At 40.0% G+C, this 24,744-nt stretch overlaps 3 protein-coding genes across 4 annotated transcripts; all 3 read left to right on the top strand.

Annotated features, from left to right (window-relative positions):
- The first annotated feature begins 982 nt into the window (after window positions 1–982).
- Window positions 983–3,801, top strand: mgp (matrix Gla protein). 2 transcript variants are annotated; one of them, XM_030735819.1, is made up of 5 exons: window positions 983–1,108; window positions 2,417–2,501; window positions 2,619–2,648; window positions 2,831–2,936; window positions 3,257–3,801. In XM_030735819.1, exons 2-5 carry the CDS (start codon window positions 2,438–2,440, stop codon window positions 3,411–3,413), a joined length of 357 nt encoding a protein of 118 aa, XP_030591679.1. In that variant the 5' UTR covers window positions 983–1,108; window positions 2,417–2,437; the 3' UTR covers window positions 3,414–3,801. The 2 variants fall into 2 exon arrangements, with proteins under 2 accessions (XP_030591679.1, XP_030591680.1); XM_030735820.1 differs by having other exon boundaries at window positions 1,036–1,108; window positions 2,414–2,501.
- A 3,122-nt stretch (window positions 3,802–6,923) lies between these two features.
- Window positions 6,924–8,145, top strand: bglap (bone gamma-carboxyglutamate (gla) protein). Its single transcript, XM_030736480.1, has 4 exons — window positions 6,924–7,061; window positions 7,219–7,266; window positions 7,423–7,507; window positions 7,801–8,145. The coding sequence occupies exons 1-4, from the start codon at window positions 7,004–7,006 to the stop codon at window positions 7,901–7,903; spliced, it is 294 nt and encodes a 97-aa protein (XP_030592340.1). The 5' UTR covers window positions 6,924–7,003; the 3' UTR covers window positions 7,904–8,145.
- Window positions 8,146–16,597: 8,452 nt separating this feature from the next.
- Window positions 16,598–18,083, top strand: LOC115784687 (pleckstrin homology domain-containing family F member 2-like). Its single transcript, XM_030736002.1, has 2 exons — window positions 16,598–16,864; window positions 17,063–18,083. Exons 1-2 carry the CDS (start codon window positions 16,618–16,620, stop codon window positions 17,617–17,619), a joined length of 804 nt encoding a protein of 267 aa, XP_030591862.1. The 5' UTR covers window positions 16,598–16,617; the 3' UTR covers window positions 17,620–18,083.
- Window positions 18,084–24,744: the final 6,661 nt, after the last annotated feature.

Raw genomic sequence — 24,744 nt, 5'->3', positions numbered from 1 at the left:
CAAACATATCATATGGAGACAAGTATTAAAGACAAAAACATAGTTAAATACATTTTAGTTAAACTCAGACTTTTTCTTTAACTCCTGCTAAATTCACACAATTCAATATTTTACACTCTGGCACTGCAGAGTGTACCCCAGAGGTCTGGCATATTGTCCTTCTGATGGAAAACTCATGTCACTATGATACAAAAGCTTCTCTTCAGGAAAGTTAGAGAAAATTCCCCTGAAACATCTCCAGTCTGCTCTCGATTGCAGCCAACTCACTTTTTACTTTATCGACCCCACCCCACCAGATGGCTCACACTACAATATTTAATATATATTGTAAGCAGATTTGAGGGCGCATGCACTGATCGGTGTTTTTTCTAAATCTTTTAAGACTTATGAAAAAATATTGTATATTACTACAGCTGTGCTATACATTGTCACTTATTTGTTTGCACAGTGGACTTCTTTTATGGTTGTTCACAAGAGGAGTTACAGTTATCGCTAACCACAACACTTATAGCTCCTTTAAACCATTTATTAAATATGTGTTTGCATATAGGAATATTTAAAGTAAAGCCCAGCAGTGCAGTATAAGCTATTTGTGTGCTCTTAGACATATTTAGGTCAAAATCTGCCGCCAGTCCATGTTATGTCTGTATAGTGGATGTTTTTTTTGTTTTTTCTTTCACATCATGCAGACATGCTGGCAAACAGCAGGAAATATTATCATGTACCTGCTATGAAGCAGCACAGCTGTCACTGTGCCAGCCTTCCTTCACTATTCTCTCTCTGTTTACCCCCGGCTTGTTTTTCTCCATTTCTCCTTCCATCACCTACGGTTCTGTGTATTTCAGTAAAGGCGTAGGAGTTGGGGAGAGAGTGAGCTAATACCCCAGTCTGATTAAATGGTACAAAAGAGGGGGCTGATAGTAAGAGAAGGGAGGAGAAATTGTGAGGGCTGAAAGGGAGGTGGAGGGAGACAGTCAGTGGGTAGAAAATGAAGGGGTGGGGGGACAGAGATGAGTATAAAAGCTTTGCTGTGAGGAATTAGGAAATGTTCCTGAGGAGAAAATTCTGAGACATTTTCCAAAACTTCACTTCGTAAGTTTCTTTCAAGGTAAGAAAATTCTAGCAAATAATCTCTTAAAAACTATTTGCAGGTGAAAAGTAGCAGAAGTTTATAGTTTTAGACACATTCAGGCAAAAGCAACTTTTATTGAGTAACTTTTTTTTCCCCTTTTTTTCTCTCTCTCTCTCTCTTTTTTTTTTTTACATAACTGCAAGTGCAAGTAGAGAAGTAAGCCTATGGCACTCGTCAGTTTAAAGAGTTTTTAATGTACAGCCTCAGCTTGGCTCTTTGGCTTTTTCCAATGAGGTGGGCACATTCTGCCCACAGGGAAGAAAGCTGGGAACCCACTAGAACCCCTACAGAGACTCAGACAGGCATTAAACTTTGTAGACACTGCTGTCAGCACCTCATAGACACACACACACACGCACACACACAAACACACACACACACACACACACACACACACACACACACACACACACACACACACACACACACACACACACACACACACACACACACACATCTAGTTCTCTTTGCCAGTCCTTGCAAGTTGCTTTTTGAACTTTAGGCCCCAGGCTCGCTCCTTCTGTGCCCACTGTGGGCCTAGCTTATACTGGAAACAAAATATGCCTGAGGGGAATCACGTGTCAGTGTGTGTGTGTGTGTGTGTGTGTGTCTGTGTGTATAATGAAGGCTGCTATTGATGGTGAAAAACGAGTGCTGCTGAAACAGAGCTCCATCCAAATCCTACAAACAGAACATGGGGATGAAAGCTTTTCCGCAGACATCTGGCACTGCTGTTTTCACAGGTGGCGCGCACCTTACCTCAGGTCACTTACACTTACACACCGAGTGTTTACATGTAGACACGTGCGGTATGAGTGTACGCGCTGAGCCACCCTCGGCTTCATAATTCCAGTCTGTTCGTTCGTTGGCTGTTAAACAGCCCTTCTCGGCCACAGCTATTCTCTTACGGTTTTTCCTTACAAACTGAGGTTTCATCGCGTGGTGCAGATTGGCCTCGACCGAAGTCCGGCCTTTCTGATTCATATCTTTGGTTTTGTGTTTGTTCCACAGAAATTCTGCAACTCTGTGCCAGCATGCACTGATATTTTTTATTTTTTGCAAGACAGCAACATGTATTGCTTGTTTATCTGCACAAAACCACAGGCGCAGACCTGCACGCCAGGCACACAGAAACTTTGCCACTTTCTATCCCAGCAGGTTCACCCCCCCGCCCCCTTTTTCCCCATTTTATCTCATTTTTCTATTTTTTCCTACTCCCTATCTAACTCTTACTTCAGTGCTACAAACCACTTACCAAAATACTTCTCTCCTCTTTTCCAGCAGACAGGCAGATAAATAAGCCCCATGATGAGGAGCCTTCTTCAGTTTCTGGCACTCTGTGCTGCAGTCTCCCTCTGTGTCTGCTATGGTATAGATCCTCCCAGACATCCTCACTCAGCCATTATTTACTGATAACATGCAGTATAACAAATTTAAACAGTCATTCATCATTTCTGATTAACCCGATTCCATGTTTTTCCCGTAGAGTCTCATGAAAGCACAGAATCCAATGAAGGTGATTAAAATGTTGTTTCTCGATCCTGGAAAAACATGCATGCCATTCTAACAAATATAATGCATTTAATCCTCATTTTACTCTCTACTAACATGCCTCCAGCTCCCATTTCACCTGCATGACAGGCATGCCAGACATGGCTGAAATAAGGCTATGCTGCTACTAAAGTTTTGTGGTTACAGATCTGTTTGTGCCTCCAAACCGTGCCAACTCATTCATCCCACCGCAGAGAGGCAACGTATACATCCCGTCCAGAAGGAATGGCTACAACAATTACAACTTCATGAGGTAAAACCTAAAACCAGGCATGCAGTGCAGAGCACTTTATCTCGTACATATTTAAAACCACAAACCCACAAAAAAATGCATGCTTGCCATATATGCATGGAATTGTAGCTCATTAAGACAAAGCCTAATTAGACCATTAAACATCTACATGTGCTTCAAGCATCCAGAGACACAAACATGGAGCCTACAGCAGAGGATAAAAGAGATTAAATCAGAAAAGCAACAAAAACAAAAACCTCGAACCCTGATCTGTTTTTTATTTATTCATTTCTGATTATACTTCCTCTCCTCCTCATCCTGCAAACCTTCTTTTTGTCCAGGACATATAAGTCTCTCGCGGAAAGACGTGCAGAGATCTGCGAGGACTTCTCTCCCTGCCGCAACTACGCCTATCACCACGGCGTTCAGAAGGCCTACACCAGATACTTCAGAGCTAGAAACCAACCACAGCGACCTGCTGTGACTCACCGATACTAAACTGGACCTGACATGCAGAAGTCTCATTATCTTCTGGTCCTTTATTCCACATATCACGAAGTTTAGATAATTTATGTATATGTTTTTGTGGGATCTTTTAGCAAAAACACATTTTTATAAACACCAAGGCATCCAGTGTGGCTCAAATCTCACAGCAAGCCCATCATTATACTCATGTAGAAATTTACAGCCTATTTCTTGTGTAATCTCAGGATGACTTTTATCTAATATAATCGCATGATCCCAGCATTTATGGGCTTTACGGGATATGCTTGAGTGAAGTGTTTTGCTCACTTTTCCACTATTTCTTACAATAACCACCTAATTATGCTGTCAGTGATCATTTCAATCGCTTTGAAAATAAACAAATAAAATGACTTTTAATGAGTTTGGTCTTAATCCTGTTTATGCAGTTTGCTTGCCGCATGAGTTTGTGAGAACATTTGGGATTCCCAGAGTTTTGGATATATGGTTGAAAGCTTAGTGGTCAGGAGGCTGCATATAAGTGGCTGTAAGACAATCAGTGGAAGTCCCGCTACACAAATGTATGCCCTTTCTTTCTTCTCCTAGAAGGGAAATACCAATGAATGCAAATCAAACTTTGTGAGATCTTAAGAAGAATCTGTGCAGCTCAGCACGTGGTACATGCCAAAATGCCATAGACCTAAAAAGACAGTCGTACTGGATGTTTGTCTGTCTGTGTTGCCACAATTGTGTACAATTATAATTGTCCTGTGGGTAATTCCTTGTAGTCTGTCACTGAAACGAGACAAAAGGCACCAGCACTGACCCAGACTGTGAAATTACAACCCATGTGCTGCACTACTGTGCGGACCAGTCCAGAATCAAAATCTCTAGTTGGAAACAGCAAAAAGGACATTCATGTCATAAACTGAAATTGAAAGGCTCAGCTTTGGAAATAAAATAATATGTTTGTATTACTGGGACAGTATTCAGTACAGCATCAAAATGATCCTTTCTAGTGCGCCATTAAAATACCATGTGATCGTTGGTGGAAATCCAGGGTACCACCCTTGGGTATCATGAATCACATCTTGACTGGATCTCCTAAAACAGCTGTTCCAGCTGGAGTCATGAGAAGGTCCTTACAGAAATTCACAAACTGAACAGCTTACAGAGGGTCAAAGCCTTATCTCCTTCCTAGGTGAAGGACCTCCATTTTTCTTTAAACTTCTGACTGGAAAAATGCGAGTTGATCTGAGGAGGAGAAAAAGGCGGCTTCAGCCTTTCTCCCTATCAAATTTGGTTCTGCTGATCAGAAGCACAAAAACATGTTAATAACTGAGATTAAAATGACCTGTGAAGGCAGGTTAGTCATCTCTCACCAGCTGAATAAAAAGCCAGATACCAAGATCACAAGATGGAAAGCGGCTGCCATTTTTTGCACAGAACGGGTGGGAGCTTATCTTGTGAGGCAGATGGATCCCCACAAGATCACAATCAAGAATCCATACTGGGCTTCGATATGGAGCCAAATCACAGACGTTTTGAGGCAGCCATTTTTCTGTGAGGAACTATAAGCCATAAGGCCACAGCTACTGGGTAGACAGTTCATCACACCTGCCCAGTATTTTCTGAAAGTGACCTCCTGCAAGTGTCATTAAAAGCCTTACAAAGATTGTAGAATGAGCTAATCACACATAACTACATAGCTATCTGCCTGCTAGTTTCCAAAGTGGAAACTAGCAGGTTTTATGTCATATGCGTCATTGATTGCTTGAAGCTAGCCTGCGGTAAACAGTCTGCAAGTGAATGGATAAAAATGAAAACTATTTTTCCAGGTACAACTTTCCAGATGGTTTTAGGTAACAAACCATTTAGCATGAAACACTAACAGGAGATAGCTAAACACCAGAGCTGAGACCAATTAAAGAGGAATGTGATGGTCTGTGTTGCAGTTGGAGGCTAATATGATGCAGAATCGATGGACCTGCATTTGTGCTACAGAGTGCAGAGTTTTGGGTTAGGAAATGTGCTCCAAAACAGCAAAAGTGCATAGCCCAATGATGCTGTGCGTAGATCAAATTTTGATTGGTTGAAAAGTTATTTAAATTGGAAAGGTATATCACCAAAGAGGAAGAAGTGTGGAAAAAATGAATGTAATATTAAAACAAGCAGCCTGAAAACACAGATAATGGTTACAGTGTGATTGCAAAGTTCTGTATGTTGCCACTTCTATCTTGCCTGTAGCAGGGGCTAAGCTTGAGGACCAGCAACAGCACAAACACAAGAGTAGCACACAGATTCTTTTGACACTGCCCCCTGGTGGTGACCATAAGCAGCTGCAACATATAGATCACGCTCTGCAGAGCCACGGTAGCAACAACACACAGCCATGCTCAGGACGTACAGAGCAAAACAGTCTTGACCCTGACGTGATGATTCCCACCACTGTGAATGTTCTGACCACCCTGTATAACATCAAGAGAGAAGCTGCTGAACCGCAGGTAATCCTGCAGTTTCTGCTGGAAATAAAAGATGTTTGATGTTTAAAGGATTACATGTTAAGAGTGGCAAAAGAGTATTAGGCACTTTCCTTTGCAGAAAGCTGCATTTTAATTAAAAAATTAAATGACATGTTGACATTAGATAGCTTTCCTCTACTTAACTGGCAAACCACCCACTTGTTGTGGTTAAAAAAAAAAAAAAAAATTATTTTCACATTTAAACTGCCTTTGTACGAGGCTTCAAACAAACATGGCTATTTCTAAATGTTGCTTTCTTCATGTAGGAAATCACTGTGGTTTGCAATAAAAAAGAAAGCCCTCAGATTAAAATAATGCTGCATAATGTGGGACAGCGGTTATCCCTCTTTTAGTGGGCGAGCCATGATTTTATCTGCCTCGTGCACTTACTGACTTACATGTAAAAGTGCGTGGGTGCTGTAAAAGTCTGACTTTTCCATGCTGCTAGCTTCCTCTGTTTCCTAAAGAGTTCATTAAATTTTATATTACTACCGCTAATTGGTCATCAAATAGAGTGATGTGCTAATGGTGACAGTGGTGATGAGAGTTTATATAATTCTGTCTCTTTTTAGTCTGCTTTTATTCTGTTTGCTGCCTCTATTTTTTTTTTTTTTTACATTTACAGAAATAACTGCAAGTTTTGCATGGATGAGGAAGAGGAGACTGTGGTTCTTAACAAGAGTCTGGTAAGTCAGTCAAATGACCAGAACAGGGTGCAAAGTCATTTTGATTGAAAGACACTTCCAGTGGTGGATATTTATGGCTCCTCGCCTGTGCTTTAAATCTAATGTGTACCTTTTGTAACCCTCATTCTTCTGCACACGTGTGTGTTTTTAGTGGTGAGAGTGTGTGCCTTTTCTTTCTTTTTTTATATGTATACATATAAAAGTCTGTTTTTACATTTTTGCGGAGGTGTGTATTTCTGCATCTGTGTGGGTGTGTGATACATGATTCCCCAACCAATCACATACCCATGTCACAGAAGGGCAACATCTATAAACCGAGTGTGTATTTATGCATATATGTGTAAGAGAAGGAAGGACAGAGAGAAGCTGCCGAACTCTCCGGTCATATTTGCTCCCTTAAACTGAAGAAGAAGAAAAGATGAAGCCTGTGGTGGTCCTGGGTCTCTGCTTCTTGGTGGTCATCTGTGTTGCTTCAGGTAAGAGCTAAATCAATATGTGCAAGAATTCTTTTTTTTTAATTATTGTAAGATACTGTTTTTATCATTAAAATATAATCTTTGAACCTCAAAATTTAAACTCAAACTAAATAAAAATTAGATTTATTGTCATTTTTATTTTCCTTGTGTTTGACAGATGCTGCCACCGGCCCTCAGCCTGCTGGTGAAAACCCTGCTCAAGAGGGTATGATTGACTTAAATCATTAACATGTGTTCATTCTTCCAGAGTTTATGAAAATGGTTCAAATGTGATACAAACTTTCAGGCACTGGACTTTCTGCATATATATGTTTGTTAATTTCATTCACAGTAACAGGTTTGTGTTATGTGTGCGGTACAGGGCCGTTTGTGGAGAGGGACCAGGCCTCTGAGGTGGTGAGACAGAAGAGAGCGGCTGCACAGTTATCCGTGGCACAGCTGGAGAGGTAACTCACATGTTTTCTACACACACACACACACACACACACACATTATCTATGAGGAACAGTAGGCGCGCACACACCGGTAACACTGCTGTATGTTTTTAGTCATGTGTTTTTCTAATGGGATCAGATATGGAAAGTTATCATGAAGGTCTCAGGAACATAAAATATCATGAGTAACCCTCTGTATGTGTGTGTGTGTGTGTGTGTGTGTGTGTGTGTGTGTGTGTGTGTGTGTGTGTGTGTGTGTGTGTGTGTGTGTGTGTGTGTGTGTGTCGCCTCTCTTCTCCCCTCAGCCTGAGAGAAGTGTGTGAGGCCAATTTGGCTTGCGAGCACATGATGGACACAAATGGCATCATCGCCGCCTACACTGCCTACTATGGACCGATCCCCTATTAGAGGCCGCAACTGACCGCGCCCCAGAGCTGCCTTTTTGCTTGCATTATCACCTCTGAGCTCAGTTTTTTTTTCTATGCTGCGATTCATAAATAAGAGCGGCAAACGGATCACAGTGGAAGAAGACAAATGCCGACATGTGGATTTACTTTTGTTCCTACATAGACCTTCAAGAAGCTCTATAATTCTGCCATTTTTCTCACTCTGTAGAGTATGGTGTAGAAATTGAATAAAAATGAATGTTATTCTGCAGTACGTGCTCTTTTCTGAGGCCCCATCTGCTACACTGAGTTAAGGACCTTCACATCCACAAACTAATCAAACTGATTTGATGAGTTTTGGCCACTAGATGTCCCTAGTATTTCACATCCAAAATGTAAGGCTGATGAACTTTTATGAGATAAGATCACCAACCTTCTCCACCTTAACCAACATCCAAACATGCACACTTTGTCACACTGAGGTTTGCTAGGTTGCAAACAGCTGTTCGCAAGGAAAAAAAAAAAAAAAGAAATCAGTAAGCAGTCAACCTCGCCTGCTTTTCCACACAAAGCTGCAGCAAAACTGTGTCACTGCTCTCATTTTTATCATCTACATAACATGATATTTCAGGGTGTTGTTAATCAATTTAATTCAAATGAAATCCCTTTAATTATTATAGTTTGTAATTACTTTAAAATTTCTCTCATTTGCATACAGCAAAGATCAAACTCTGTGTGGCTGATTTTATTCAGTCTTTTCCCACTTGTACTCTTGCACATCAGTGTCCATCAGGGCCTGAAAGTGGCTCAGAAAAATGTGGTTCATCATTTCCTCTGAGCATTTTTACACAAAAGAAAACTGCGCGGAAACTCTGGAATTTTACACATCCCGAGCCTTCATCCGTTTCTTTAGTAGGTCTTTGCATTCCTGACTTCATCCCGGCAGCACTGGGGCATCCAGTCAGATGAGTGTGTTTACAGTCATGATGTAACTTCTTTCTTCCAGTCACACATTCCAACTTGTTTTCTTCTTGGTGTTGAAGATTGATTGAGTGCAAAAAAGCAATGAAATGGTGTGATAGCAGAATTACAGCAACTGAGATAAGAGGTACAGAATGAGATAGCCTATATGTCACAAGTCATAAATAAAACTGAGATAAGCAGGAAAACAAATCATAATTCATGTGTGAATGTGAGTGTGCATGAATGTTTCTTTATTAGTATAATAAAAATTTAAATAAAACTCGACTCCATCAAGTCAGTGTGAGATAAGATGTAACCTAAACAGATGATTTATGTGGTTAATGATACAGTATTAGGAAACATCACTGATAATATTAAAAGAAATTGAATCAAATCCATAAAGGAATGCCAACAACTAGAAGTAATGGGAATAGGAAGCAGGAGGAAGCAGCTAGCCTGGCTCTGTTCAAATGTAATAAAAGCAGGCTGTTTGTGTCGTTCTGATTTGCATTGTTAGATTCAGTGCTGCTTATTTAGAGCTGACTTCTTATTTAACCTCTGCAGAAAGCACAGATCCTATTGGCGTGCCAACAGAAATTGGCAGCATACAGCAGGGTGTTGTGTTTATTTTTACATCAGTGGCTGGCTGAGCTACTCAACAAGGCTTGCAACATTTTTGACTCTGAAACTTTAACTCTTTTCTAATCAGCACTAATTTTTTAAGTGCAGGTTTCCTGCTTGATATTGTAGACTGGTTTCGCTCCACTTTCACCTGTGATTTTATACAAATTTATTTTGTAGCCCATTCTGACACAAAATGTCACACAGTCAGTGAGCATAGGTAAGGTTGATGTGCAACACTGACTTTTTTCATAACTTACAGTATCTACTGTAAAACTAACTGAACCTCATTATATATTATTGTAATAATAAAATAAAACGTTATTCTAATCTATATTTTAATCCTAATGAATGCACTCTGCTTGAATCTGTTATGTATGACATAAACTGTGAAAGGGAATTTAAAAACAGCTCTGTTTTCTGTGTCCTACATTGTAGAGGATGACTGTGCCTCCACAGTCATATACTCAGGGGTTAAAGTGGGATTCAGAAGGTGGAGGAACCCTAAGATCAGCTGTAGCAGCTCTGCATGGTGAGAAGAATCACAACTTTCTATTGTGAGCTCCAGTAAATGATGTTGGTGTGCAGGCTGTGATTAGCTGACCTGCTGCTGCTCTGAGGTTTACTGCTCTGTGTGGATGAACTGAATTCAAAAAGATGTAACCCAGTATTTCACAGCTGTCTTAGCTGATTTCCATGCCCTACACTAGGGATCCTCAAATCCAGGCCTCGAGGGCCCCTGTCCTGCAGCTTTTAGATGTGTCCCTGATCCAACACACCTGAATCGAATGGCTAAATTACGTCCTCAGTATGCAGTCAAGTCATTAGCAGAGTCCTGCTAATGACTTCTATATTTGACTCAGGTGTGTGTTGTCAGATGCGTAAAACCTAAAGTAACGAGCCTGTTTTGAAAATGTAATGAGTAAAATGTGCAGATACTTGTGCAAAAAATGTAGAGAGTAAAAGTAAAAAGTAGTCAGAAAAATAAATACTCAAGTAAAGTACAGATGCATGAAAAATCTACTTAAGTACAGTAACAACGTATTTGTACTTCGTTACTTCCCGCCTCTGAACACAGCACATCAGCACAGTTCCTCCACAACAATGTGAGACTCTGATAAAGTGATATAGGAAATGATTACTTCAGGTTATTACTGCTAATGGTGGTTCTACAAGCCACTGAATCATAGTGTGTTTTATTTTTCACAGGACTTCATATCATTTATTGACTCTATAGAAAATGTGACGCAGATAATAACAGTAAATATTTGTAGTCACAGTTTATAATCATGTTCCTCTCTGTGTGCTTGAGCTGGGGCAGCACGGTGGTGGAGGGCTGATGATTCAAGTTTGTTTTGCAGTCACTCAACTCCACAGCGATGTGAGAGGCTGATAAAGCCAAAAACTATGACTTCCAAGTTATTGCTGCTAAAACTGGTTCTACAATCTACTGAATCATAGGGTATACTTGGTTTTTTTGCACACTACTTTTGCATTTTGGCTTTGTTTTTGTTAAATAACTGATGACACTGTGTAATATGTCATGCTTTGTAGTTCATCTGTGATTGTATTTATCTCATTTTAAGATCCTGATACGTAAAAGAAAGAGGGTGTAGATCCTTTTTTGTTTTTTTACTGTAGATACATTTAAGGCATTTTAATAGGGACAGTAATATAGAGACATTATCTAAACACATGCATGCATCTCTGAAAATAAAATATGAGAAAATGTTGCTGAGATTATTAAAATAGTTTGGACCAAATTCAAATTTTACTTTGCGTCAGCCCACTGCAATTTACTGGCAAGTCTACTGGCAACTGTTTTCTCTCATAAGGTGGGGGAAACCTCCACACTGGCTTTTGGAGTTTCCTTTGGATTCTGTTTTGTGTACATCTGAATAATAGACGGTCTGTTGCCGGAAAGCTGTCAGGTCTGGATCCTGCTTGTGTCTGACTGATTTGCATATAATTAGTTCCTATATTTAGAACTGAGTTCTAAATATAGGAACTAACTAGAGGCCATCTTTAAGCTACTCAACAAGTTTCACAACATGTTTGACTTTGAAACTTGGACTCTTCTACTCAGCACTGCTTTTTTAGTGTCAAAGTTTCCTACTTTGGATTGCAGATTGCTTTGTTTTATCCACATTTGTTTTGCAGCAAAGGATGCAAAAGGTTTCCGAGCAGAACATTGCCCAAAGCATCACACTGCCTCTGCCAGCCTGCCTTCTTCCCACAATGCATCTTGGTGCCAGCTGTTCCCCAGGTAAGCAACACAGGCACCCAGCCAACCACATGATGTAAAAGAAAATGTGATTCATCAGACCAGGCCGCCTTCTTCCGTTACTCGTTGGTGCTTTTGGCAGGTGACAAGTCAGCATGGGCATCCTGACTGGTCTGCAGCTATGCAGCCCCCTACACAACAAACTGTGATGTGCTGTGTATTCTGACACCTTTCTAGCAGAACTTTTTGGTGGCTTGATCTACAGCAGCTCATCTGTTGGATCAGACCACGATGGCCAGCCTTCACTCCCCATGTGCATCAATGAGCCTTGGCCACCCATGACCCTGGCTCTGGTTCACCACTGTTCTTTATTTGGACCACTTACTAGATACCAGAGGTGGCAAAAGTACTGACATTCTGTACTTAAGTAGAAGTACAAGTACTTGTGTTAAAAAATACTTTGGTAAAAGTCGAAGTACTGGTTCAACTTCTTTACTTAAGTAAAAGTAAAAAAGTACAGGCTCTGAAATGTACTCAAAGTAAGAAAGTAAAAGTAGCTCTTTGGAGGATGTTTCTACCTGCTATTTTTGTGTGAAGCTAACTGAACCTTATTATATATTATTGTAATAATATAAAATAATACATGAGAACACAAATGTTATTCCAATCTAAATTTTAATTCTAATGAATGTACTCAGCTTGAATCACAAACTGTGAAAGGGAATTTAAACACAGCTCTGTTCTCTGTGTCCTCCATAGTAGAGGGTGACTGTGCCTCCACCTAAACACAAACATGAGGATACTCAGGGGTTACAGTGCGATTCAGAAGGTGGAGGAACCCTAAGATCAGCTGCAGTGGCTCTGCATGGGGAGAAGAATCACAACTTTCTGTTGTGAGCTGCAGTAAATGATGTTGGTGTGCAGGCTGTGATCAGCTGACCTGCTGCTGCTGCTCTGAGGTTTACTGCTCTGTGTGGATGAAGTGAACTCACAAAGATGTAACCCAGTATTTCACAGCTCTCTGAGCTGATCTCCATCCCCTACACTGACAGCATACAGGCTGTAGAAATGTTGGATTCAGTGAATGAATCTCAGCATCAGCAGCTTTGATTCAAACTCATCTCTGCTGCACTGATGTAACCTGTAACTCTGACCATGAACACAAACACTGTGCTCCAGTCCAACACAGAGCTTTACTGTAAATACAGTACAACAAACTAACCTATTTATTAAACACTAAACTGCAGTATTTTCATACAATCTTTGAATTACACAAAGTCAGCATACTTCAGTTTATTTTCCAGTCCTTACCTTTAATTCTAGCCTCTCTTCTTCCTCTCCTGTCCTCTTTCTCCATCTCTGAGTGAACCTCTCTCTTTGCTCTCCCTGAAATGCAGCAGCTCTTCTTTTAGCTAGCAGACACACTGTGTGACAAACTGCACACACTTTGTGTGTTTGCTGATATTTGTTGAGCATTTAAAAACGTTGCATTTACCTGCCACACGTTACTCCCTTCATGCTCACTCCTCTTCAGTACCACTAGCTAAGCTGTTTATGTCCCGCGAGCATAACTTACGGATTCGGTCCGGCCCGCTGTGACCCCTGATTATAGCGCTATAAATGATACATTAATTATATGGGTTTGTGTATTTAATCCCTTTGTACCCGATAAGCCGGTGATGGAGGATATGCCAGTACGATTGTCTTTTATATGTTAATATTCCTCCGTTTAGGCTCAGATCGCTTGATGACTGACGGCGCACTGACCGGAAACGCAAACTTCTCCGTGACGTGTTAAAAAGTAACGAGTCTGTTTGAAAATGTAAGTAGAAAGTACCGATACTTGCGTAAAAATGTAGGGAGTAAAAGTAAAAAGTACTCAGAAAAATAAATACTCAAGTAAAGTACAGATACCTTAAAAATCTACTTAAGTACAGTAACGAAGTATTTGTACTTCGTTACTTCCCACCTCTGCTAGATACTGACAACTGCAGACCGAGAGCACCCCACAAGAGCTGCAGTTTTGGAGATGCTCTGATCCAGTCGTCTAGTTATCAAAATTTGGCAATTTTTCCTGCTTCTAACACAATGACTGTGAGGGAAACATATTCACTTGCTCCCTGATATAGTGGTTATAATGTTACGCCTGATCAGTGTATCAGTGGCCATGGTAAGAAAGTGGCTCAGAAATCTGAGCATTTTTGCACAGAAAAAATTGTGCTGAAACTCTGAACCTTCATGCAGCCTCATCTGTTTGTTTTCTTTAGACGGTGCTTTCCCGATACTGGTGTGTGCAGCACTGTGGTATCTGGTCTGACGAGTCTATTTTGAATGCACTCATGATGGAACTGTTTTCTTCTAGGCCTGTATTCCAGTAGGTCACTTGGTTTGTTTTTGGTGTTTTGATTTACCTGTGAAAAAAGTACACAAAATGGATGTGCGACTGAGATAACATAATCACAGCAACTGAGACAAAATGTAAACAATCAGATTAAGAAGTGGCATAAACCTATATCTCACAAATTATAAATAAAACTGAGATAAGCCAAAAAGAAAATCCTAACGCATGTATTTAGTAAGTAATGGTTTCAGGTTTTTGAAAAAAAAAAATGCTTTATACTGTAAATAATAAGTTTGAGTCAGGAGCGAGTGACCTTATTGTCACCTAGCTTAAAAAAAAAGGTTTTTAAAAATTTATTTATTTATTTATTTAAATAATAATTAATTAATTGAAAATTAATTAAATAAAAAGTAAATTTAATAACTTACTTTTAAAAAATAAAAAATAAAAGACATTGTTAATTGATTAATTAAATGTAATAAAAAATGTCAAATGTAATAAAAAAACTTTAAAAATGCATTTAATGTCACAGATGGGCATATGTTATGTTTCTTTGTTAAGAGCAAAAATTTTAAAAATAAAAACTGTTTTAAAAAGCTAGCTGTATCTCCTGTACTTTGTTCTTGTGCTAAACTAACTAGTTTCTGATGGTTAAAAATCAGCATAACTGGAAGTATTATCAATCTTATTATCTGACAAAGGGTCTTATATTGTTAAACTGCGCCTTAAAATTTTCTTAAATTTTATGGACAGTTTACAAATCTAATTCATTATAATCTATTTCATCTAGCTGATATACAGTGGCTTGCAAAAGTATTCATACCCCTTGAACTTTTCTATATTTTGTCACATTACAACCACAAACATAAATATATTTCACTGGAATTTAAGGTGAAGAGCGGTGTGCAAAAGTATTCAGCCCCTTTTCTCTGATTCCAACCAATTGCATTCAGAAGTTGCCTGATGACTGCTAATGACTAAAAAGAGTCCACCTGTGTGTAATCTAATCTCAGTACAAATACAGCTGCTCTGTGACGGCCTCAGAGGTTGGTTAAGAGAATAATGGGGAGTAAACAGCATCATGAAGTCTAAAGAGCACAGCAGACAGGTCAGGAATAAAGTTCTGGAGAAGTTTAAAGCAGGCTTAGGCTATAAAAAGGATTTCCCAAGCTTTGAACATCTCACGGAGCACTGTTCAATCCATTATCTGGAAATGGAAAGAGTATGGCACAACTGTAAACCTACCAAGACAAGGCCGTCCACCTAAACTTACAGGCCGCACAAGGAGAGCACTGATCAGAGATGCAGCCAAGAGGCCCATAGTGACTCTGGACGAAATGCAGAGATCCACAGCTCAGGTATGGGAATCTGTCCACAGAACAACTATTAGTCATGCACTGCACAAATGTGGTCTTTATGGAAGAGTAGCAAGAAGAAAGCCATTGTTAAAAGAAAACCATAAAAAGTCCCGTTTGCAGTTTGCCAGAAGCCATGTTGGAGACACAGCAAACATGTGGAACAAGGTGCTTTGGTCAGATGAGACCAAAATTGAACTTTTTGGCCAAAATGCAAAATGCTATGTGTGGCGGAGAATTAACACTGCACATCACTCTGAACACACCGTCCCCACTGTCAAATATGGTGGTGGTAGCATCATGCTCTAGGGCTGCTTCTCTTCAGCAGGGACAGGGAAGTTGGTCAGAGTTGATGGGAAGATGGATGGAGCCAAATACAGGGCAACCTTGGAGGAAAACCTGCCGGAGTCTGCAAAAGACTTGAGACTGGGGCGGAGGTTCACCTTCTAGCAGGACAACGACCCTAAACATAAAGCCAGGACTACAATGGAATGGTTTCAAACCAAAAATATTCATGTGTTAGAACGGCCCAGTCAAAGTCCAGACCTAAACCCAATCGAGAATTTGTGGCAAGATCTGAAAACTGCTGTTCACAAACGCTCTCCATCTAATCTGACTGAGTTGGAGCTGTTTTGCAAAGAAGAATGGGCAAACATTTCAGTCAATAGATGTGCGAAGCTGGTGGAGACATACCCTAAAAGCCTTGCAGCTGTAATTGCAGCAAAAGGTGGTTCCACAAAGTATTGACTCAGGGGGGCTCAATACTTTTGCATGTCAGTGCCAACAGGACTCAGCAGTATAAAGAAATGCAGCTGTGTTTGCTCTGGCATGATGTGACTTGCTGAGCTACGCTTTAACTGTGGTGTTTGAGGCTACTTTGTTGCGATGATTCACCATCACTGATGGATCAATGAATTCTGAAATTCCAGCAAGAAGTGAAGTCAGTCAATTACCTTTCGCACACAATTTGTTCTTCCAAATAAGAGTGAAGATTATGTGAAGGGGTACCACTAGTTAAAAACAAGGTAAAGAAAAAAAATTCCTTAATAAAAAGAATTGTTTCTTTGTTTGTTTGACTGGTTTCTGTATTTCTAGTTACTACTGCCCCACATCTCCATCTTTTTTGCTTCCTGTATGACGTGTTTGCCGCTCTGAAAGTCCCACTGTGTCACTAACCCTTTAAAAGGGAGGACTGACAATCTTGAGCTGCAGAACTGGTTCATGCCAAAGAAATGATGGATCACCCAACCTTTAAACGAGAGAACCACGACCGTGTCCAGGCAGTTGAGAATTTATTCCATCACACAGGGAAGTCCTTGTGTAAGCCGGGCCGGATTCTGATCGGAGAGGGAGTTCTGGTCAAGCAGGGTCGCAAGAAGATGCAGAAGAAAGTCTTCTTCCTCTTCAATGACATTCTGGTGTACGGCAGCATTGTTGTGAATGGTCGCTGGTACAATAAGCAGAAGATCATCCCTTTAGGTGAGACACTCATCTGCTGCTCCTGTGGCTAAACATGACACTTAATGAGAGCTTTACTGTGAAAAGAGGAACTATTCATAATATGAATGGCAGGTAGAAAACACTGAGTGTGCTGAGTGTTGATTAGACTAAAAACCAGCAGCTCATCTATCTGATTATTATGCTGTTATCAATACACCAAATTCACTTTCATTTCAGAGGACATAAAGCTGGAAGACATTGAGGACAGTGAGGTATACAAGCATCAGTGGCTGATCAGGACACCGAGCAAGTCTTTTTTTGTGTCAGCCCCTTCAAACAAGGACAAGCAGGCCTGGATGGAGCACATCGGTGAATTCCAGTCCAGCCTCACAACGAGCAGCAACCACAAACCTAATAAGAAATTTGCTGTTTCCTGGCTTCCTGATCACGTTGCATGCAAATGCATGCGGTGCCTCAGTACGAAGTTCGGTGGGGCCAATCGCCGACACCACTGCAGGAATTGCGGCTTCTTGGTTTGCAATTCCTGCTCCAAGCAGTGCATCGTTATCAATCACATTCACCCCACTAAAGCGTTGAGGGTCTGCAGTTTCTGCTACAAGAAAATCAAAGAAGAGAATTCTCGTCAGAGGGGAGATAGCACCGGGAGGAGCAGCTCAGAGGAGGAAGAGTTGGCTCCATCCGGTGATGAAATGGAGGAACCAGAGATAGGGATCTACTCTCCCAGCAGCTGGCTGGACACCAAAAATGGGACATGGGGACGAATGAGCACTTAGATTACCCAAAACCAGTGCTTCAGACCGCACAATAAACTGTAACAAAGAATTGGACATTTGAATGCATTCAGATTGTACAAAGTTGATTTAGTTGCATAAAGAAATCCCTCTGTATTATTGTTTGCACCATTTTTACTAGTTAATTTGTGTTTTATTCAAATTAGGGAATCACCTTTGGCTATACATGCTGTGATTTGTGACACTGGATAAAATACAGAACTGTAAATAGTAAGCTAGAAGTGAGCAAAAAAAATCCTTTTAAAAAGCTGAGAATATATATTTATACACATTCATCACTGTCATATCACATGTTGTATACATGTTTTGAATATTGTTTTTATTAAATGAAAACACTTTCTTCTCCTTATGCATGTGACTCCAAATTACAGATTTCAGTCCTTGCATGCATGTGAAGTATTTGTACCCAGTATCTGCTCTTTTGCTGCTACTTTCCCTGTAAAAGAATAAAGTGCAGGTAATGAATTTGTTTGTGTTGTTGTTATTATTATGAGGCTGAAAATACTCATGTAGATATAAAAGCCTCTGTTTAATCCACTGACAGTTGAACCACAGTCATGTGGTATTGTTTTTAAGCTCCCTAAAGAGCCTTCTGCAGATCCAAAATGCTGACAGGGAATAGAAAGAGAGAGCATATTTCTCCCATATTGACTTCTCTTCATTGGCTCTTGAATAATCAGCCCCATCTTATCTTAAAGACCTCATAGTACCATATCACCCCAGTAGAGCACTTCGCTCTCAGACTGCTGGCTTACTTGTGGTTCCTAGGATACTTAAGAGTAGAATGGGAGGCAGAGCCTTCAGCTTTCAGGCCCCTTTTCTGTGGAACAAGCTCCCACTTTGGATTCAGTAGACTGACACCCTTTCTATTTTTAAGATTAGGTATAAAACTTTACTTTTTGATAAAGCTTATAGTTAGGTCTGTATCGGGTGACCCTGAACCATCCCTTTGTAATGCTGCAATAAGCCTAGGCTGCTGGGGGGTACCTATGATGCACTGAGTGTTTCTTTTTTACTAATCTCTTTTCACACTGTTTATACACCTCTCTGCATTTAACCACTTGTTATTAGTCATTTCTGGCTCTCATCCACAGTGTGTCTTTTGTCTCGTCTCTCCCTCAGCCCAACCCGTCGCACGAGATGACTGCCCCTCCCTGAGGCTGGTTCTATCTTAGGGGACTGTTTTTGTGATTTGGTGCTACATAAATAAATTTGAATTGAATTGAACTGAATTGAATTAACCCATTTAATGACATCAGCAGTGGCACTGATATACTGATTATCACAGAGCATTAAACACTGCTGCAAAATAATTTCTATAGATTTAAATACATATTGTTAGATTTTATTGTACATGAGCTCCTTTTTAATCAAAGTACAGCCTACAAAGTCCAGAACACCTGACTGGAGCACTGATATCTTATTTTGGTCAAAACTGGAACTGGAATAACTCGCATTTCCCGACCTTCATCTTCCTTAAAGTGTAGAGTCCTTTGTTTGTCTGTTTATCTGTCAGCAAGGTATAAAAAATTCTTATCAGAATGAATTTCCAGAAAGCAGGTGGAGAGGTGGAGCCTGACAAAATGCAGAACTTGGCACAGATTCAAACCACTTACTTTAAAAATTGGCAGACAGTGTGCTGACTTTCTGCCACGGAAAATCAAAGTCTTTCTGGAAACAAGTGTCACCACTAGGCAGCCATATTGGTAGCAACTCTGGGTATTGATTTATGGAGTTTTTTTGAAGCATTACCTAAAACAGTTATAATTTATTGTCCCCTGGAGCTATCCTTCTATCAAAGTCCTTCTGGAGGTCAAAGGTTGTTCTCATACAATGTCTGTTGTGTCAGTTTCAGCAACTTTCTCACCTCCTCCATCAGTAACCTGGATAAATTATTTGGGAATATTTATGGCGGTGTGAGGCTGACCAAATTATGTGACAAACCTTTGAGAGAAGTTTTGTGTGTCTGCTCCCCAGCCTGTTGGTCTGTAAGCTAACAACATTAAGGTTTCATAGCTGCAGGTTTCTGGAGTGTATTTGTTCTGTTTGGTCCTTGTTACATTGATTGGGTTTGTCGTGTTTCCAGTTTTTCCAGCCGCCTTTGCGCCCCTGCCTCTCTCATCTTGGTTAAGGCTCGTCTTCATGTGATAGTTTTTCATCTCTTGGTTATTTCCTGTTTTAATCTGAAGGTTAGTTTTTATGTCTTTTTCTAGTGTTCATTCCCACTTCCTTTTTGATTGAATGCCCCATCCTCCTTTATTTCACCTGTATTTCATTGTATAATCAGTCCCCTGTGTATATACACACATACATCAATCAAGCATAAAGTTATGACCACTGACAGGTGAAGTGGGTAACGCTTATTATCTCTTCATCATGGCAGCTGTTAGTGGGTGGGATATATTAGGGAGAAAGTGAACATTTTGTAAAGTAAGCAAGTGAAGTAAAATTTTATTTATATAGCGCTTCTCAAGACAAATATCACAAAGTGATTCACAACATAACAGAAGAGCAAAACAGGAAGAAAACCTAACCAAGCGCAAGTCTAATAAGTTGAGTTTTTAGCTGTTTTTTTAAAAGACACCACTTAATCCACAGCTCTCAACCTCTAAGAGAGTTCCAGAGTCGGGGAGCCACTGTTGCAAAAGCTCTGTCTCCTTTAATTTTCACCCTTGTATGATGTAAAACCAGCAGGCCCTGATCACATGACCTCAGAGACCTGATAGGGATGTATGGATGTAAGAGTTAATTGATGTAAGCTGGTGCTTGTCCATGGAGAGCTCTAAAAGTCGTAACCAGAATCTTAAACAGGAAAGTTCTTGGAAGAATTTGTCAGAATGTGATGAAATAAATGCATGAGAACAATCTCAAGTTCTGAGCCTGACACAATGGATCTTAACTTAGCAATATTCCTTAAATGGTAAAAAAAAAAGTGAACCAGAGATTTGACATGAGCATCTAGAGTGAAAGCAGAGTCAAAGGTTACCCCAAGGTTCCTAATAGAAGATTTAGCAAATGTGGCAAAGGCACCAAGAGTTTCTATTATCCTAGACCCCTGTCAGGGGCATAAACAAGGACTTCTGATTTTTTCATCATTAAGTTGGAGAAAGTTATCATCCATCCAACTTTTGATAGAATCTAAGCATGTAATCAGCATCTGTAACTTAGGAACATGTTCAGACAAAAGAGATATATAACAGAACATCATCAGCATAGCAGTGATAATACATGCCCTTAAAGGTGCTCAGGATATGCTGTAAATGGAGAGAATATAACAAAAACAATGAGGGTCCAAACAAAGGACCTTGCAACACACCATAGGCAAGAGAAGCAGAAGAGGATCTGTACCCAGAAAAATCCACAAAAAAGCATCGTTCAGAGAGAAATGAAGTGAACCACTCTAAAGCAGGCCCAGAAACACACAGCCAGTATCTCAGCTTATCAAGCAAAATTTGATGGTCAACAGTATCAAAAGCAGAAGTAAGGTCCAGGATCAGCAGAACAGAATGTTCTCCTGCATCACTTTGCATCAAAATCTCACCAAAAACTCTAAGAAGAGCTGTTTCTGTGGAATGGACTCCATGAAAACTGGACTGAAATCTATCAAGCATACTGTCCTCAAACCTGATGTGTTACAAGAAGGAAAATGGCCAGACTGTGATGGTCAGATGACTGAGTCAGAGCATCTCCTAAACTGCAGCTCTTGAGGGATGTTCCTGGTATCTATCAAAAATGGCCCAAGGAAGGAACAGTGGTGAACCAGTCACTGCTCAATCAAGCATCAAACAATCTGAACCTAAACGGAGGAACAATAACACATAAGAGACAATCGTACTGGCGTATCCTCCATCCTGGAGGCAAAAACCATATAATTAATGTATCATTTATATAGCACTATAATCAGGGGTTACAGCAGGCTAGAACGAGGGCAGATGTCCATACATTGTGCTTGAGGTACTTCCAGCACCTTAGCTAGTGCTACTGGAGACCAGCAAAAATAAAAGAAGTAACTTGTTGCAGGTAATTTTAAATGCAGTGTTTATTAATGCTCAACAAATATCAGCAAACGCACAAAAAGTGTTTGCAGTTTGTCACACAGTGTATCTGCTGGCTAAAATAAAAGATGCTGTATTTCCAGAGAGAGAAAAGAAAGAGAGAGAAGTTCACTCAGAGATGGAGAAAGATGTAAGAAAGAGGAGAGGAAGAAGAGAGGTTAGATTTAATGGTAAGGACTGCAAAACAAACTGAAGGATATTAACTTTGTGTTATTCAAAGATTGTATGGAATTAATGCAGTTTAGTGCATGATAAACAGGTACGTTTGTTGTACAGTATTTCATTCGCTAAATCCAACATTTATACAGCCCGTATGCTGTCAGTGTAGGGGATGGAGATCAGCTAAGATAGCTGTGAAATTCTGGGTTACATCTTTGTGAATTCAGTTCATCCACACAGAGCAGTAAACCTCAGAGCAGCAGCAGCAGCAGCAGGTCAGCTGATCACAGCCTGTACACCAACATCATTTACTGGAGCTCACAATAGAAAGTTGTGATTCTTCTCCCCACACGGAGCCACTACAACTGATCTTAGGGTTCTTCCACCTTCTGAATCCCACTGTAACCCCAGAGTATATGACTGTGGAGGCACAGTCATCCTCTACAATGTAGGACACAGAAAACAGAGCTGTTTTTAAATTCCCTTTCACAGTTTATGTCATACATAACAGATTCAAGCTGAGAACATTAATTAGAATTAAAATTTAGATTGAAATAACAATTGCATTCTCATATATTATTTTATGTTATTACAATAATATATAATGAGGTTCGGTTAGCTTTACAAAAAATAGTTGGTAAAAACATCCTCCAAAGAGTTACTTTTACTTTCGTACTTTGAGTACATTTCAGAGACTGTACTTTTATTACTTTTACTTGAGTAAAGAAGTTGAACCAGTGCTTCAACTTTTACCAAAGTATTTTTTAACACAAGTACTTGTACTTGTACTTAAGTACAGAATGTCTGTACTGGCTGTGTTTCACCTAAAGGACACTGTTCCAGAAATCTTGCAACTTTGCAAACCTAAGCTATGCATTCATATTCATTTTAGAGAGTAGATGCTTTCTCCTGGCAATCCTTCAAACTTGTACTTCTACTTAAGTACACAATGTCTGTACTTTTGCCACCTCTGGTTATAGTTGTACAAACTCTGATTACTGAAGAAAAATACTTCACAATTTGTACTCAAATTAATACACTTTCACCCTGGTGTTATGTCATAGTCTACAATTGCGTATTACCTATACTATCTTGAATACAGTACCAGCCAAAAGTTTGGACACACTCACCCATTCATATGAATGGGTGAGTGTGTTAAACTTTAGCCTTGGCCCCTGTGGGACATGGTCATGGAGGGTGGGAGGTTGCCCCTTGTTACTGCTCCTCTCACATTAGCTTACATTCATGTTCATGAGTTTACCAGCACTGAACAACAATGATGTGCATGGCAGTGAAGTGACATTGCAGATGTTTATTTGCCTGTTCTTAAATGCACAGATTAAGCACAAGATTATGGCACCTGCCTAATATCGTGTTGGTCCCCCTTGTGCTGCCAAAACACCACTGACCCATTGAGGCATGAACTCCACTGGACTCCTGAAGGTGTGCTGTGGTATGTGGCACCACTGCAGACCGGGAATATCCCACAAGAGCTGCAGTTCTGGAAGATGCTCTGACCCCGTCGTCTAGCCATCACAATTTGGCCCTCATCAAACTTGTTCAAATCCTCCCGCTTGCCCATTTTTCCTGCTTCGAACACAATGACTTTGAAGGCAAAATGTTGACTTACTCCCTAATAAATCCTACCCACTAACAGGTGCCATGATGAAGTCATAATCAGTGTCATAATGTAATGACTGATCAGTGTATCAATGGCCATGGTAAACAGGGACTGAAAGTGGCTCAGAAATCTGAGTATTTTTGCATAGAAGGAAATTTGTGCTGAAACTCTGAACCTTCATGTTTCCTGATATCTCATCTTTAGTAGATCGTGCTTTCCCATCACTGGTGTGTGCAGCACTGTGGTATCTGGTCTGACGAGTCTCTTTTGAATTCACTCATGATGTAACTGTTTTCTTCTAGGCCTATATTCCAGCAGTTCACTTGGTTTGTTCTTGTTGTTTTGATTTGCCTGGGGGAAAAATGCACAAAATGGATGTGTAACAGCGATAGCATAATCACAGCAGCTGAGACAAGATGTAAACAACATGTTTTGGTGCTAAGCTAACTAGCTTCTGGTGATTAAAAAATAGCATAACTGCCAGTATTATCAATCTTACTATCTGACAAAGGGTCTTATATTGTTAAACTGCTCCATAAAATTTTCTTAAATTATATGGACAGTTTACAAATCTACTTCACTATACTTTATTTTACCTGTATATTAATTTACATTAGGTAAATGTTTTTCATTTTTTACTTGATAATGGCACATCAGATCAATCCCTTGCACTTCACTGATCATTTTAAAGAAAAATCTTTTCCTCATTGGCATGGGAAAAACACGGAAACAGCTCCCTCCTGCTTTTTGGAGTTTCTTTTGAATTCTGACTGAAAGCTGACTTATTAATTAACCTGCACAGATAGCACAGATCTTTGATTAAAAAACTGACATGTCAGTGCCAACAGGACTCAGCAGTATAAAGAAATGCAGCTGTGTTTGCTCTGGCATGATGTGACTTGCTGAGCTACTCTTTAACTGTGGTGTTTGAGGCTACTTTGTTGTATGATTCACCATCACTGATGGATCAATGAATTCTGAAATTCCAGCAAGAAGTGAAGTCAGTCAATTACCTTTCGCACACAATTTGTTCTTCCAAATAAGAGTGAAGATTATGTGAAGGGGTACCACTAGTTAAAAACAACGTAAAGAAAAAAAATTCCTTAATAAAAAGAATTGTTTCTTTGTTTGTTTGACTGGTTTCTGTATTTCTAGTTACTACTGCCCCACATCTCCATCTTTTTTGCTTCCTGTATGACGTGTTTGGCGCTCTGAAAGTCCCACTGTGTCACTAACCCTTTAAAAGGGAGGACTGACAATCTTGAGCTGCAG

Source organism: Archocentrus centrarchus, chromosome 8, assembly GCF_007364275.1.
Source record: "Archocentrus centrarchus isolate MPI-CPG fArcCen1 chromosome 8, fArcCen1, whole genome shotgun sequence".
Taxonomy (NCBI): Eukaryota; Metazoa; Chordata; class Actinopteri; order Cichliformes; family Cichlidae; genus Archocentrus; species Archocentrus centrarchus.
Note: the sequence above shows the minus strand (reverse complement) of the source record. Positions and strands in the feature narration are given on the sequence as shown.

Coding starts and splice junctions, on each gene's coding strand:
- mgp (XM_030735819.1), top strand. CDS start 2,438: ATGATGAGGAGCCTTCTTCAGTTTCTGGCACTCTGTGCTGCAGTCTCC. Junction 2,502..2,618: donor CTCCCTCTGTGTCTGCTATG/GTATAGATCCTC, acceptor TTTTTCCCGTAG/AGTCTCATGAAAGCACAGAA. Junction 2,649..2,830: donor AAGCACAGAATCCAATGAAG/GTGATTAAAATG, acceptor TTGTGGTTACAG/ATCTGTTTGTGCCTCCAAAC.
- bglap (XM_030736480.1), top strand. CDS start 7,004: ATGAAGCCTGTGGTGGTCCTGGGTCTCTGCTTCTTGGTGGTCATCTGT. Junction 7,267..7,422: donor TGAAAACCCTGCTCAAGAGG/GTATGATTGACT, acceptor TGTGCGGTACAG/GGCCGTTTGTGGAGAGGGAC. Junction 7,508..7,800: donor TCCGTGGCACAGCTGGAGAG/GTAACTCACATG, acceptor TTCTCCCCTCAG/CCTGAGAGAAGTGTGTGAGG.
- LOC115784687 (XM_030736002.1), top strand. CDS start 16,618: ATGATGGATCACCCAACCTTTAAACGAGAGAACCACGACCGTGTCCAG. Junction 16,865..17,062: donor GCAGAAGATCATCCCTTTAG/GTGAGACACTCA, acceptor CTTTCATTTCAG/AGGACATAAAGCTGGAAGAC.